This window comes from Schistocerca piceifrons, chromosome 2 (genome assembly GCF_021461385.2).
Source record: "Schistocerca piceifrons isolate TAMUIC-IGC-003096 chromosome 2, iqSchPice1.1, whole genome shotgun sequence".
Lineage (NCBI taxonomy): Eukaryota > Metazoa > Arthropoda > Insecta > Orthoptera > Acrididae > Schistocerca > Schistocerca piceifrons.
In genome coordinates this window covers 1,033,311,321-1,033,325,241 of record NC_060139.1, presented here as the reverse complement: position 1 = coordinate 1,033,325,241, position 13,921 = coordinate 1,033,311,321, and the positions used below count along the sequence as shown (strand labels likewise).

At 42.7% G+C, this 13,921-nt stretch overlaps 1 protein-coding gene across 1 annotated transcript in view; it reads left to right on the top strand.

The window, feature by feature from the left end:
• LOC124777870 (dehydrogenase/reductase SDR family member 11-like) overlaps positions 1 to 13,921 on the top strand; it is a 141,577-nt gene that overhangs the window by 76,144 nt on the left and 51,512 nt on the right. Inside the window, exon 4 of the mRNA XM_047253410.1 lies at positions 10,911 to 11,040. Within this exon, the coding sequence (XP_047109366.1) occupies positions 10,911 to 11,040 (130 nt within the window). The remainder of the gene's footprint in view (positions 1 to 10,910; positions 11,041 to 13,921) is intronic.

Below are 13,921 nucleotides of genomic sequence, written 5' to 3'. Positions count from 1 at the left end.
TGAATAGTTCCCAATATCTCACTGTGCGAGTATAGTTTCCTCTTTCAGAGTGACCGTAACTACTGTTCATCAGAGAATCCGATGAGTCTTAGGTATGTTGTAGAGGAAATTGTCGTGAGTATCTGGCTAGCTGATTTTCACGCGACGGTCCCTAGTTTCCGAGAAGATAGATTCTGAGGTTTTATTTGGAACATCTACAGGCATCCCTGTTACATTAGTCATGTTTCGGCGAAACCAGCGTAACGCAGCATTTAATGTTCACGGCTATCAGGCTGATGCTACATGTGCTGACCCAGTTCGTGTACCCTTTTTTGAATTTCATCATACAGAATACTGTTAAATAGTATATGTCGTGCAAAATTATTCAGAAAGAATCATTTTCGCTGTAGTAATTGCATTAATATTTCAATGTGTATTCCGTTGGCGTTCCTAGTTAAAATGCCACATACCTGCATAACTTTCGCTTGATTCGTGGGGAGGACACACTGACCATACAATTTACAATCAAGTCTCTGTAGAGGAAAGAAAAGTAACCATGTACACCACGAAATTATCTCACGGAAATGTACTACACTGTGCCAACCTTGTGGTATTTATTTTTTGAGGCAGGATGAAATTTGGATGAAAAAATAAAAACGCCTCCAACTATCAGAAAAGTAATAGAGAAATCTCTTCTAGGGAATATTCCATAAAAATACGTTCTTTAATTGTGAAACAATTTTGTGCAAATGATTTCACAGGAATGACCAAACACGCGTGATTCGCATCGAAGGTGATCGAAGAAAGAATAATCTTTTTGTACTAAAATGAATCGTGTTTTCCTCTGTCGGTTTTGAAACATCCGCGTACCGCCAAACCTGTACCTTTCATTACATGTGCGTGGCGCTGCATTAAGTCGGACTTAGAATGCCTCTACGATATATACCATCTGGAATTTTAGCGCAGCAAGCGATATAAGTGATATGGAATAAGGCGGTTCTGCAATCTACTCTGTGACAAACGGAGTACACATGTGAGGAAAGTTTGCTGTAGTGATAGATTTACTAACGAAACTACTTCGGCGAAAATGATTATGTGAATAATTTTGCATGACATATACCATAAAATGTTGCTGGGTGACAAACCCGCCATTGCCCGGTTACTGATTTTGCCAATTTCTTATTAGAAAAATACATTTTCTGTACGCTGGGCGCAGCTGGTTCGCCTATCTATAGCGCGATTTTGTAAACGTCTTTACGGCAACACCTGTTCATGGGTCTATAGACAGCAATTCCTTTCGCCTACAACAAGTTTGCGCTTCGCATTTGAAAGCTGTGAGAAGCACTACCCAGGTGTCGGGGATGTCCTTAACTTGACTCGACTGTAGGCGTGTCTTTGTACTAAAGGACAAATGTATTGAAACTCCATGCATGATGCTGCATTTTTCACGCACCACATTGTGTATGACGTCACATCTCTTGAACTTTGTGTCGTACAATGATATATTTGTGCAGGCACATTCAGCGACCTGTAAAATGTGTTGCGAATAGAGTTAGTAGCAAATAAGTACTAAATCTGAACGTCATGCATTATGCGGCAGTGTTTATTGCGTCTTATCTTCTCAACTATGACAGGTAAGTCGTTCTTACTCTCACAGCGATTGTTGCCTGACGCAGAGGAGTATGTGTATTTCGTTGCAATCAGTCCAGTCGTTTAGGACGACAGGTGGAACACACACACACACACACACACACACAGTAATGTTACATTTTTACGCTATGTAATCATATTCTGTAGGATGAAACTGAAAAAAAAGTGCACGGGTCGGATCTGAACATGTACTGTCTGCGTGATAAACATTACTGCATTACTTTTCGCATGGTCAATACTCGTCTAACATCACGAGCTGCTTGTTTTAAACAGTAGTACTACTGACAACATGACTCGTGCATCTGATGTTATTTACATGTATTTGACGATGCTGGTGCTGATTCCGCATTTAACATTTGACGATGCCACTATGGCTGCAGTACACTAGGACTTTGTTTTTATGAAACAGATCTGATGATCGTCATTAAAGACCGAAACCGGTAATCTGTTAATAAAAAGTTTGTTACCATAGACGAAAATTAAAGGAAACTTAAACAAAAAGTCACCATTCCGAAAAGGAGCAATTAATGCAGTTATTTAGGGGAAAACTTATTTCAGTTCTGGGTCGTAGTTGTAACACCTTTTGGAAATAAACATTCACTAGGCACAGATTTTGCAACGAAGATACGATACTGTTGAGCTTGTTGGTACAAACACGGAAAAATGACTTCCATACCCTCCTTTCTGCAAATGAGTTGCTCTTTAAAGATACACTGAGGGAAAAAAATAGTGCACCTGGAAAGTTTTGATCCAATGACGGCGTGTACCACCTAGGGGATAGTTTTGTATCTCGCCTGGAAGGCGGCGCGTGGGTCTGCTCCTGAGATCTGCAAATTACGCCGAATGAAGGAAGCGAGTAGGACAAGGTGAGGTAAAGCACTTCGGTACTGCATGTAAAGTTAAAGCACCTTTACTGGTGTATAAACATATACAAACACATTACTTAAATTTTGGTACAGACGAGCACGTAGGTGCGAAGCCTTTCATGTATCAAAACTAACAGTTACTAGAAGTTACAAAGGCAAAGTCTATAATGGATAGTCCCCCCCCCCCCCCCCCCGTACAAGTAGAATCTAAGTTGCTAGGCCGTCTGCTCTTAATCTACTGAGCCGAAAAGAAAGGCCGGCCTGGATGACCGAGCGGTTCTAGGCCCTACATTCTGGAACCGCGCGACTGCTGCGGTCGCAGGTTAGAATCCTGCCTCGGTCATGGATGTGTGTGATGTCCTTAGGTTAGTTAGGTTTGAGTAGTTCTAAGCTCTAGGGGACTGGTGACCTCAGCAGTTAAGTCCCATAGAGCTCAGAGCCATTTGAACCATTTTTCGAAAAGACAGCGGCGCTTGTTGAGCTCCACAGCGCCAGCTAGAGGGCGCTGTGGTCGGTGTAGTTCGTCCGCTCTGGTAGTGCCAACCTACGAGCGGGCACCTACGCTGTCGCATCGGAACTATCGATACCGCAGATTAGTAGATGTATTGATACTAGTTTCAAAGTCTTCTGCCAAGAGATGGGGTAGTGGCGTCGCTACCAGAGCGCCATCTGTTTCTATCCTTTAATAGGGAATGCGCACTGCAAACATGTGAAGGAAGCAGGCAACTGAAAGAGATTGAAACGGATCAAATAGTGATCCTTTCGGAGATCCGCCACATCAGTTCGACGTGCTGGTCACTTGCGCAACGATGCTGATATTCGTGGTCAAGTGGACATTCTCAGACACATAGACTCAGATCTTGCAGCACATACGCCCGCCAGGATCGCCGTATTATGAGACAAGCAGCTCCAAATTCTACAGTTACGACATCATAGGTAAGAGGGCTTGCTAGCCCAGACATGAGCAACACAAACTATTGCGAATCGATTATTAACTGTGAGACTACAGGCAGGCACACCTCTAGCCTGTTTGCGGCCCTGCTCACGCCACAGCATCGATTTGCACATCTGAACTGTTGCCGTCGGAGGATCAGTTGGAAGATGGAAAGGCGCGCCGTGGTCTTCAGCGATGAAAGCCTTCATGCTCTGCAAAACGTGCAGCTACAGTCTTGGCCAGCACGATCTTCAATAGCGCGTGTGTTGGATACGATGTGATGAGAAACGACTCATGTGACTCGTCAACCAACAAATATTACAGAACAACGTAGCACAACGTATCCCCAGGACAGTGTCTGCAGTCTGTAAGATCGACTGAATGTCAGAGTTAGAGCCAGTATTGCCGCCAGTGAGGGCTACACGACGTACAAATATGGGCGTTTCAGCATGCGTTGATACATCGTACTACAGAGCCGTTTGTGCTACTGATATGTCAACGTAATCACCTAGGATACTCCATACGCATTGTTACAACAATAAAACTTGAATGAATTGGAAACCTCATAAAGAGAGTACTAATTTCTTTCCCGTCAGTGTCTTACAGGGTTTGACAAATAAGGACATACTTCTTCACTTTTGTGTGCTTCCTTTTTTCTTGTTGTGACAGCGCATTGGCTGTCTACGATTTTCCCAGAAGTTCTATACCCATTTGGTTACAGTAGAGGAAGCAGCATCTACTCCGATTCACATGAACTGCAATGGTGTCCAAAATTAAAGCAACAAACGGAAATTTTGCAAGGTTGGTTTATTTTGTGACAAAACGGTGTAAACAGGTGATAGTAAAGTAAAGAATACAGAACGTATAAAGCTGCAACATTCATAACGGTAGACAACAATGTTCTTCTCTTTTTCAACTTTACGGATTTTCACACACATTCTAACAACTGGTTAATGTGCTCAATATAGAGTTTGACCACCTCTGCCAGCAAGAAAGTCATGAGAACGGCAGGGCATGCTATGAATGACGTCATCAATCTCATGTTGAGGCAATAACGCCCGTCCCTCCTGCAGAGCTGCTGGCAGTCCTGGAGAGTGGTTGGTGGAAGCTAGCGCGATGCAAACCTTCTCTCTGTGCATCCCAGACATTCTCTATGGGATTCAAATCAGGAGAGAAAGCAGGTCACGCCATGGGTGCAGCAACTTCTGTCATCAAGATAGCGTTAACTACCCGTGAGGTCGGGTATTATCGTCCTTCAGTATGAAGTCTGGGCCCACAGCACCTCGCAACAACCGTACGTGAGGTCCCAAGATCTCGTCACGATACCTGCATCAGCTACGCCTTGCCGATCCACCCATACAATTTCGTGGAGAGGTGTTCGTGTGGTTAACATAATCCCAGCCCACACCGTTAGGGATCCTACTCGATCTCTTTCCACAGTGTTTGGGTCCAGAACTCGAGTTCCACGTTGGCTCCAGATCCGAATCCGTCGATAATCTCTCTCCAGACCAAATCGCGACTCGTCTGTGAAAGGAATATTGGCCCACTGTTTCGACCATTTAGGTGGCATGCTGACGGCCCTTGTGTGAAGACACGCCAGAGGTAAACAGACACCACTCTGCTGAAGCCTTCTGCACACCGTTTGTCCCGATACAACGTCCAGCGGATGTTGCGCGGTCAGATGCCAATTGCCGTGCAGTACTAAGGCGGCACCGTTGTGCCCTTAAAGCCAAGTAACGTTCCTCTCTTTCTGGCGTCACATGTGGTATGCCCTGCCCTGGTCTTCAGGATACAAATTCGGTCTCTGTAAACTGTCACTACAGCCGAGAAACAACAGAACGATTCACATTAAGCCATTGGGCCACATCGGTTTGCACTCTCCTGCTTCCATTCTTCCCATGGCCCTACACCATATAGAGCGTGGTAGGCCTCTTCTCTGTGCCATACTGCACCGTCTGTGACTGCGTAGTAGTAGTAGTAGCAGCAGCAGTAGTAGCAGTAGCAGCAGCAGCTTTATTTATCTGTAGATCTCTTTTTGCAAGGATATAGGACATGTCAAAGTATTTACAAGTTTAGACCAATTTAAAATAAGCTAATTCGTACACACATACATTTACAGACTTCTAGTTAGAGACTATCATTAGATTTACTCCTGGTATACAATACTTTTTTTTTACAAATAACCTATTAAATAATGTAATGCTACACTGTTCACTCATATCTCATTATCAGTCACTGTAAACACTATACACACATTGTTTCGTAACATTTCACTCACTACACACACACACACGCACACACACACACGCACACACACACACACACACACACACACACACACACACACACACACACACTGGTTAGCTCTGGGACATTTTCCGTACCACAACTTCCCATTTGCTATCCTGAATAACTGAGTCAGCATCCCTCTATAATGAGTGAGATGCTGAGCTCAGAAAGAGGAACAGGTGTTAGTGTTGTGCTACGCATAGCTTGGGGGTAAGTATTTAAAGACAAGGGAAAAAGAAGGGAAAGAAACCATAGGGTGAAGGTGTTATGTGGAATGTTGGATGTTTTATAATCATTATTATTATTTATTTGTATGACATTTTTTTACCAAACCCCTACTCTGTATTATCTAAGCAGTCCTTCAATGTATAAAATGTTTTGCATAACACGGACTTTTTAGCTGCGTTTTTAAATAAGTGTATTTTTGCAATTATTTTTATCACTTTTGGTAATTTATTGTACAGTTTTATTCCTTAGTAGTAAATGCTGTTTTGAGTTTTATGTTTACTTTTTCTTGGTAAATGTAAGTTTAGTCTAGATCTTGTTCCATGGTCATGGACAGAGCTGTCTGTGCAGTAATTACCAATGTTATTTTTGATGTGTACAACTGACTGATAAATGTATTCACACAGTGCAGTTAAAATCCCCATAGTTTTGAACAGATCTTTACAATGAGCGCGGCCACTGTTTTTGGTTATTATTCTTATGGCTCTTTTCTGGAGACTGAAAATTTTGTTCATATTTTGTGCATTTGTTCCCCAAAACAGAATGTCATAGCTAAGAATTGAGTGTACATATGAATAGTATGTTAATAAAAGACACTGTATTTTACACATTGATGATAGGATTCTAAGGGCATAACATGCTGATGACATTCTGTTTGCAAGTATCTTTGTGTTTTCACACCACTTCAACTGAGAATCAATAATCATTCCTAGAAATTTTGCATTTGTTACCAGTCTATAGAGGTGCCATCAATATTTAATTTAACATTGTCATTTTACCTCTTCAAGCTGAAATTCATGGCATTACTTTTCTTTATGTTCAATGTGACTTTATTGCTTATTGACCAATTGTAATCTTCCTTGAGATTTTCATTTGCTTTCTCTGCGAGGAGTTCTCTTGTTTTATCAGTGACTATAGTATTGCTATCATCAGCGAAGAGGATTTTTCACCACGAGTAACACTACTGGGAAAGTCATTGATCTATATCAGGAATAGTATTGGTACTAATATGCTACCTTGCGGAACCACTACATTAATGTATTCTGGTTATGATAAGTGTTTTACGAAATGTTTAGATCTATTACAAAGATATTATGGATGAAGGACCGCCCGGCAAACACTAACCCGTTCGATAGGTGCCCTGACGTCATCTTTGGCGTGGTTGTCCGTTGAGCGGATTGCTACATTCCGTGCAGAACACTATCGTACGGACATCTGTTGACAGTTTGATTACATCATGAGTTAGACACAGAAAGTGGAAATAGCTGCTTGTTACTTCAATTTTCGACAGCAGTGTACTTTGTTGCTCATAAACCATACTTTTAAGTTACTGTATAACTCGTGCGCATGCTTCTGGATCTCTGTATCTTGAAAATGAAAGTTTTAGAACCCCAGGTACAGTAAACTGCAATTGCTGCATGATCATTTAATTAATTTAACGAATAACGTTTCTTCAGTTGCCTCAATAAAACGTCCTTGCATTCTTTGACAGTTGGTGAGGCTGGTGGGATACTAATTCTGTTGACAATTAACCATTGGTATAATTCTGGATATTTAACATCCGTAAAATCGATTCAGTAGAAAAACTGTAATTATTCGATTCTTAACGTACTCGACATCGAAAGAAAAGTATCGAATAATTGTTTATACTTACTTGTATCAGAACATCCATAACCAGGCACCTTTAGGCAACAGCGGGCAGACGTGTGCGAACACGAGAGTGCATGCAGTCAAGCAGGTAGATTGTTGCGTACGCGCGAACCCGCAGGCAGTGATGATAAGTTGGTTCACTTCACACATGTGCAGAACGTGCTGAGAGCGGCTGACTGGCGGTCAGGCTGCACAAGCTACGCCTATTCGCAGCGTTGGAACAACTTAACCGCAGGAAGACTGAGCACCACATCAGTGCCACCCAGGGGATTTCTGTGCACTGACAAAAATCCTCAGCCGAAAAGATGTAAAGAAGATTGTCAAGGGCACTGTTCAACGCGGGTAACTCAAACATTTACAGAGAATCTTCGTACATCCACATTTAAACTGGATGAAGGTGGGACACAGCTGGTATAATTTTTATTAAAAATGAAATTCCTCCAGCTATTCTTAAGAGTTTATATTTACTTCGCTACAAGTTTCGACGTTGCGTCAACGCCATCTTCAGGCCCGTACACTTTGATAAAACCAGTTGCGTGTGGCTCAGTCTAGCAGTCCGCTGTGAGACCAACACGTAACTAGTTACTGCCTGCCATACATGTGGAGCACATGTTGGTCTCACCGCGGACTGCTAGACTGAGTCACACACTACTGGTTTTATCAAAGTGTACGGGTCTGAAGATGGCGTTGACGCAACGTCGAAACTAGTAGCGATGTAAATATAAAATCTTAAGTACAGCTGGAGGAATTTCATTTTTAAGAAAAATTTACAGAGAAGGAGACAATCTACACCTATCGTCTGTATGCGACCCATACCACAAGAAATTGTTAGAGGGAATAGAAAATATCCAAAGAATAGCAGCGCGTTTTGTTACAGCTTCGTTTAGAAGGTTCGAAAGCGTCATGGAAATCCCAATCCAAATCCAGTGGCAGACATTACAAGAGAGTTTTTGTGCATCACGCTGCAGTTTACTGTGTGTTTCATGAGTTTGCTTTGCTAGAGAGTCAGCCATTATATTTCTTCCACTTACATACATCTGGCAGAAAGACCATGAAAGTAATATTGGAGATTCGGTCTTGTACGGAGACATAATCAACAATAGTCGTTAACACGCTACTGAAACTGAAAAGAGCGAAAGTACCAGTGGTACACAAAGGAGGAGGAGGAGATTAATGTTCAACTTCCCCGACGACGACGTCATTAGAAACGGAGCACAAGCTCGGGTTAGAGAAGGATGGGGAAGGAAATCGGCCATGCCCTTTCAAAGGAACCACATGTAGATGTGGCTTGAAGGACACACTCGTGGATGTAGACTGCAGGCGACTCTTTTACAGTCGAAAATTTTTTCCCTTTGTGGACCATCTCGTGCTTCAGAGGATCGGGGGATTAGAGCGATGTACCATAGCTGAGTCGTCGCTTTAAGTTGCTCTTGACAGTTGCAGTGGCTCGGCGCGGCAGCTTAAACAATAAAGTAACGTGATTTTGTAAGCGACTCTACCGCAACACTTCAGAGTTGTCACAGCTCTGTGGATGACTACTGTTTTCGCCTGCAGCGGTTCGCACTTTGCACTTGAAAACTGGCAACAGCACTGCGAGCTGACACGGAATATCTTGCCCACCTCGACTATAGGTGTAGATGATTCTCGAAGTGGTTGTCAGCGTGCGAGATGGCTGCTAAAACTTGCACTCTTTAGGAACTGCACCTGATCCGTCAGCTGTCCGACCGGCGAAACGGTGCAGCATTAAATGAACCCTTACATGATTACGGCTTGTCAGTCAGATCTCGATAAAGTTTCAGAGAGTGATTTGTTGCAGATAACGATATCGTCTGTGAAAAGTCAGAGCTTACTATTAACAGCGTCTGCCAGTCATTACCAGTCAACAACAGCTAGTTTTGGTGGTATGTCCGTCCTTGTAATGGATGGTCTGTGGTACTTCGGCCGTTCAAAATGGTTCAGATGGCTCTGAGCACTATGGCACTTAACATCTGAGGTCATCAGTCCCCTAGGACTTAGAACTACTTAAACGTAACGAACCTAAGGACATCACACAAATCCATGCCCGAGGCAGGATTCGAACCTGCGACCGTAGCGGTCGCGCGGTTCCAGACTGAAGCGCCTAGAACCGCTCGGCCAATATGGCTGGCTTCGGCCGTTCACTTACGTAATAATGTAAAACAGTACATCCGCCCCTTCGACATTATTTAATTACTGTATATTGTAACCAAGTTCGATGAACTGGCCACTGATAGGATCTCGTATACCATAGGAGTTCACCCCCATATGCGTCAGTTAAAGCTTGAAGATGGTGTATCGACTTACCGGAACTGGTTGCAGTATAATAAAACAACATAAAAACGACCGCTGCAGGGGTTTCATTTTATTACAGCAGCTACTATCCCAGTACAGTACCCTGGGACACGATAAAAGTTACTTTTTACGATGACTTGTCTCCAATCAACCCTGTCAAATATTTTGTTTGATGCTCCATATTGCCATACTTTCGTTAATAGGCGTTTCGTGTGGGACTGTGTCAAATGCGTTCCCGGACATGAAGAAATACTGCCTTGATTCGTGGCGTTCTGGATGGCATATGAGAAAAGAGAAATATATCTCTCAGTCCTGACTTATTGAACTGAGACTTTACAGCAGATGGATGTAAAGAATTTTGGACGGTAATTTTATGGACCACTTCTTTTACCCATCTTGTAGACCAGTCAGACATGGGTTTCCTTCTAACTACTGCTCACAGTTTTTGATTAGAGTGATCTATGGATGCAATAGAGGGGTTCTTCACCTCCAATTTCCGTACACAATCTGACAGGGATTCCAACGGGCCCTGAAGCGTTGTTCAACTTTACCGATTTCAGCTGTTTCTCGGCACTGGGGATATTAATAACTATTTCACTCGTGTTTGCAGTGATGTAAGAATTAAAATGGGGTAGTGTTCCAGGAATTTCCTTCCTTCAAGAAAATTTGAAAGCAATTACCTTTTCTTCTTCTTCTTCTAATTCTTCTTTACTACCATCAATATCAGCTCCTGCGTCATCCAAGAGTGTCTGGAGACAGCTTCGGTGCCACTGACTGCCGTTAAACATACCCACAATGTACTGCGCTTTGTGAGAGGTCCTTCGATCAGATTCTGCTACGGTATTCGTTGGAAGCTTCACGCATTGTCCTTATGAAAGTCGAACACCTGTCATTCAGGGTATCTCTATGTATTGTCCTATACTTTGTTTTAAACCTATTGTGTCATGCGCTTTCGATGGATTTTTATTTATGGCTATTAAAATGGTACGTGTTTCTCTGTTTATTAGCCTCGCTGGTCACATTCCTATGAGCGACTCTCGAAACTCGATGTACTTCGCCAGCAAGGTAGCTGTGAAGACGCTGCTCGAAGGAATAAGAAAGGACTTGATTGCTAGGAAAAGCAATATACGAGTTGGAGTAAGTACAGTTTACTCCTCCACATTACCAGTATTCGAGCTTAAAAGAAGATTGTGAATTAGATCCTTTGCTCTCCCATATCTTCTAAGTTATTAATTAACAGCAGTAGAAAAAAGACGAAATCAATTTATCTCAAAAGATTAAACGTCTTGGTAGCGCCATTTAGCGACTTTTAACTAAGTGAAATTTGGTAAAAGTTATAAAACAAACTCCGTTTCTCCATGTACTCACAGAACGTTTCTTTCATTATTTAGCGTTAGGGAAGCTATTTATTACATGTACAGCTATTCCGAAAACAGTTTCATCAATTTAAGAAAAATACCGAGGCTGAAATAGCTCCTTTGTACTTCAAAACATTAAACTAATGATACAAGTTTTGGCCACAGGAAAACTGTAGCAACTAGATAATTGACAAGTACTCTGTTGTGAAGCCATCGCACCACTGGCTCATGAATCACCACTGAGAATATTACCCAGTAGTTGTCCAACGTACGATATTTTTACTACAACTTGTTTCGGGACTACGTTATCTCATTATCAAGTGCTTAAAGCTTCTGCGCTATTAAACACCGTCAAAGGTAAAAGCCCCAGCAGCAAACACGCATTGACAAACCTAAAAACTATTCTTATATGAACATCTCATGTTGGCGTGTCACACTGTCAAGGCTCAGTTTATGACTTACCTTGGGAGTCCAACACGCCAAAGTGAGGTGTTATAGGAGGAATTTTTAGGTTCGTCAGTGCGTGTTTGTAGCAGAGGTTTTTACTTTTGACGGTGTTTAATGGCACGGAAGCTTTACGCCAGTTGTGTTCAAAGTATCACACTTTCGATAACTGGTGCATAACATTCTCAGTAATGACAAGAACCCCCTGAAATCTGTTTTACTCCTGAACATAGTACTCTACACTGAAGCGCCAAAGAAACTGATATAAGCGTACGTATTCAAATACAGACATATGTAAACAGGCGCAATACGGCCCTGCAGTTGGCAACGCCTAGGTCTATGTTAGACAAGAAGTGTCTGGTGCAGTTGTTAGATCGATTACTGCAACTACAATGGCAGGATATCAAGATTTAAGTGAGTTTGAACGTGGTGCTACAGTCGGCCCACGAGCGATGGGGCACAGCACCTCCGAGGAAGCGATGAAACAGGAATTTTACCATACGACCATTTCACGAGTGTACCGCGAATGTCAGAAATCCGGTAAAACATCAAATCTCCGACATGGCTGCGGACAGAAAAAGATCCTGTGGGAAGGGGCCCAAAGACGATTGAATCGTTCAACGTGACAGAAGTGCAACACTTCCGCAAATTGCTGCAGATTTTAAAGCTGGGCCATCAACCATTCGACGAAACATAATCAATATGGGCTTCTGGAGCCGAAGGCGCACTCGTGTACCCTTGATGACTGCACAACACAAAGCTTGACGCCTCGCCTAGGCACGTCAACACCGATATTGGACTGTTGATGACTGGAAACCTGTTGCCTGCCCGGACGAGTCTCGTTTCAAATTGTATCGATCACATGGACGTGTACGGGTATGCAGACAAACTCATGAATCCATGGACCCTGCATGTGACAGGGGACTATTCAAGCTGGTGGAGTCTGTGTAATGGAGTGGGGCTTATGCAGTTGGAGTGATACGGGACCCCTGGTAGTCTAGCTACGACTATGACAGGTGACAAGTACGTAAGCATCCTGTCTAAACACCTCCACCCATTCATGTTCATTGTGCATTCCGTCGGGCTTGGGAAATTCCAGCAGGACAATGCGACATCCCACACGTACAAAATTGCTACACAGTCGCTCCAAGAACACTTTTCTGAGTTTAAACACTACCACTGGTCACCAGACTCCCCAGATATGAACGTTACTGAGCATATCTGGGATGCCTTGCAACGTGCTGTTCAGAAGAGACGTCCTCCCCCTCGTACTGTTACAGCAGGACAATGCGACATCCCACACGTACAAAAGTGCTACACAGTCGCTCCAAGAACACTTTTCTGAGTTTAAACACTACCACTGGTCACCAGACTCCCCAGATATGAACGTTACTGAGCATATCTGGGATGCCTTGCAACGTGCTGTTCAGAAGAGACGTCCTCCCCCTCGTACTGTTACAGGTTCATGGTGTCAGTTCCCTCCAGCACTACTTCAGACATCATTTGAGTCCATGACACGTCGAGTAGCGGCGGTTCTGCGTGCTGGTGGGAGCTTTTCACCATATTAGGCTGATGTGCTAGTTCTTTGGCTCTCTAGCGCATAAAAGTGGCACTACTGCACTAATATACCATTGTATGACGTGCTAGGCTCTTGATGGTACCTATGTTCGTTTTCATATCGAGTTTTGGGGGGTAAATTCACGATATTACATCAGACATTTTTCGTGCGGCGATCTGATTTTGGAAATTAAACGGGTTAATTTTATTTGTCGGGATTAGTGATAAACAAGTAGGTGCATTAGCTGTGTCAAATACCAAATGCATGCGCTGATCAGTGGTATGTTATTGTGTTGTTCAAATGACAGTTTAACTTCCGTTTTCAACTTTTAGACTAGTACTTACGAGAAACAGTTATAAGACTCATTATTGTAGTTATAACCCTGGTGATGAAAATAATGATGGTCAAATAATCTATCAGTCTTGCTGGCGGTGGTACTACTATCTTTCTTCTTTGCTGATAATAATGGTAACTTATTCTGCACAAAATCCAAGAAAATTAATTTTGCTACTTCCGTTAAGAAATATTTGATTTTATTAATGCCCTAAATTTCTCTTACACGTATTAAATATCTAGCGTTTACACTACAAAGAAAGACTGAAGAGAACTGTGTGTAACTTTTACAAAGCGCGTCAGTAATCATATAGAAATCGATGTT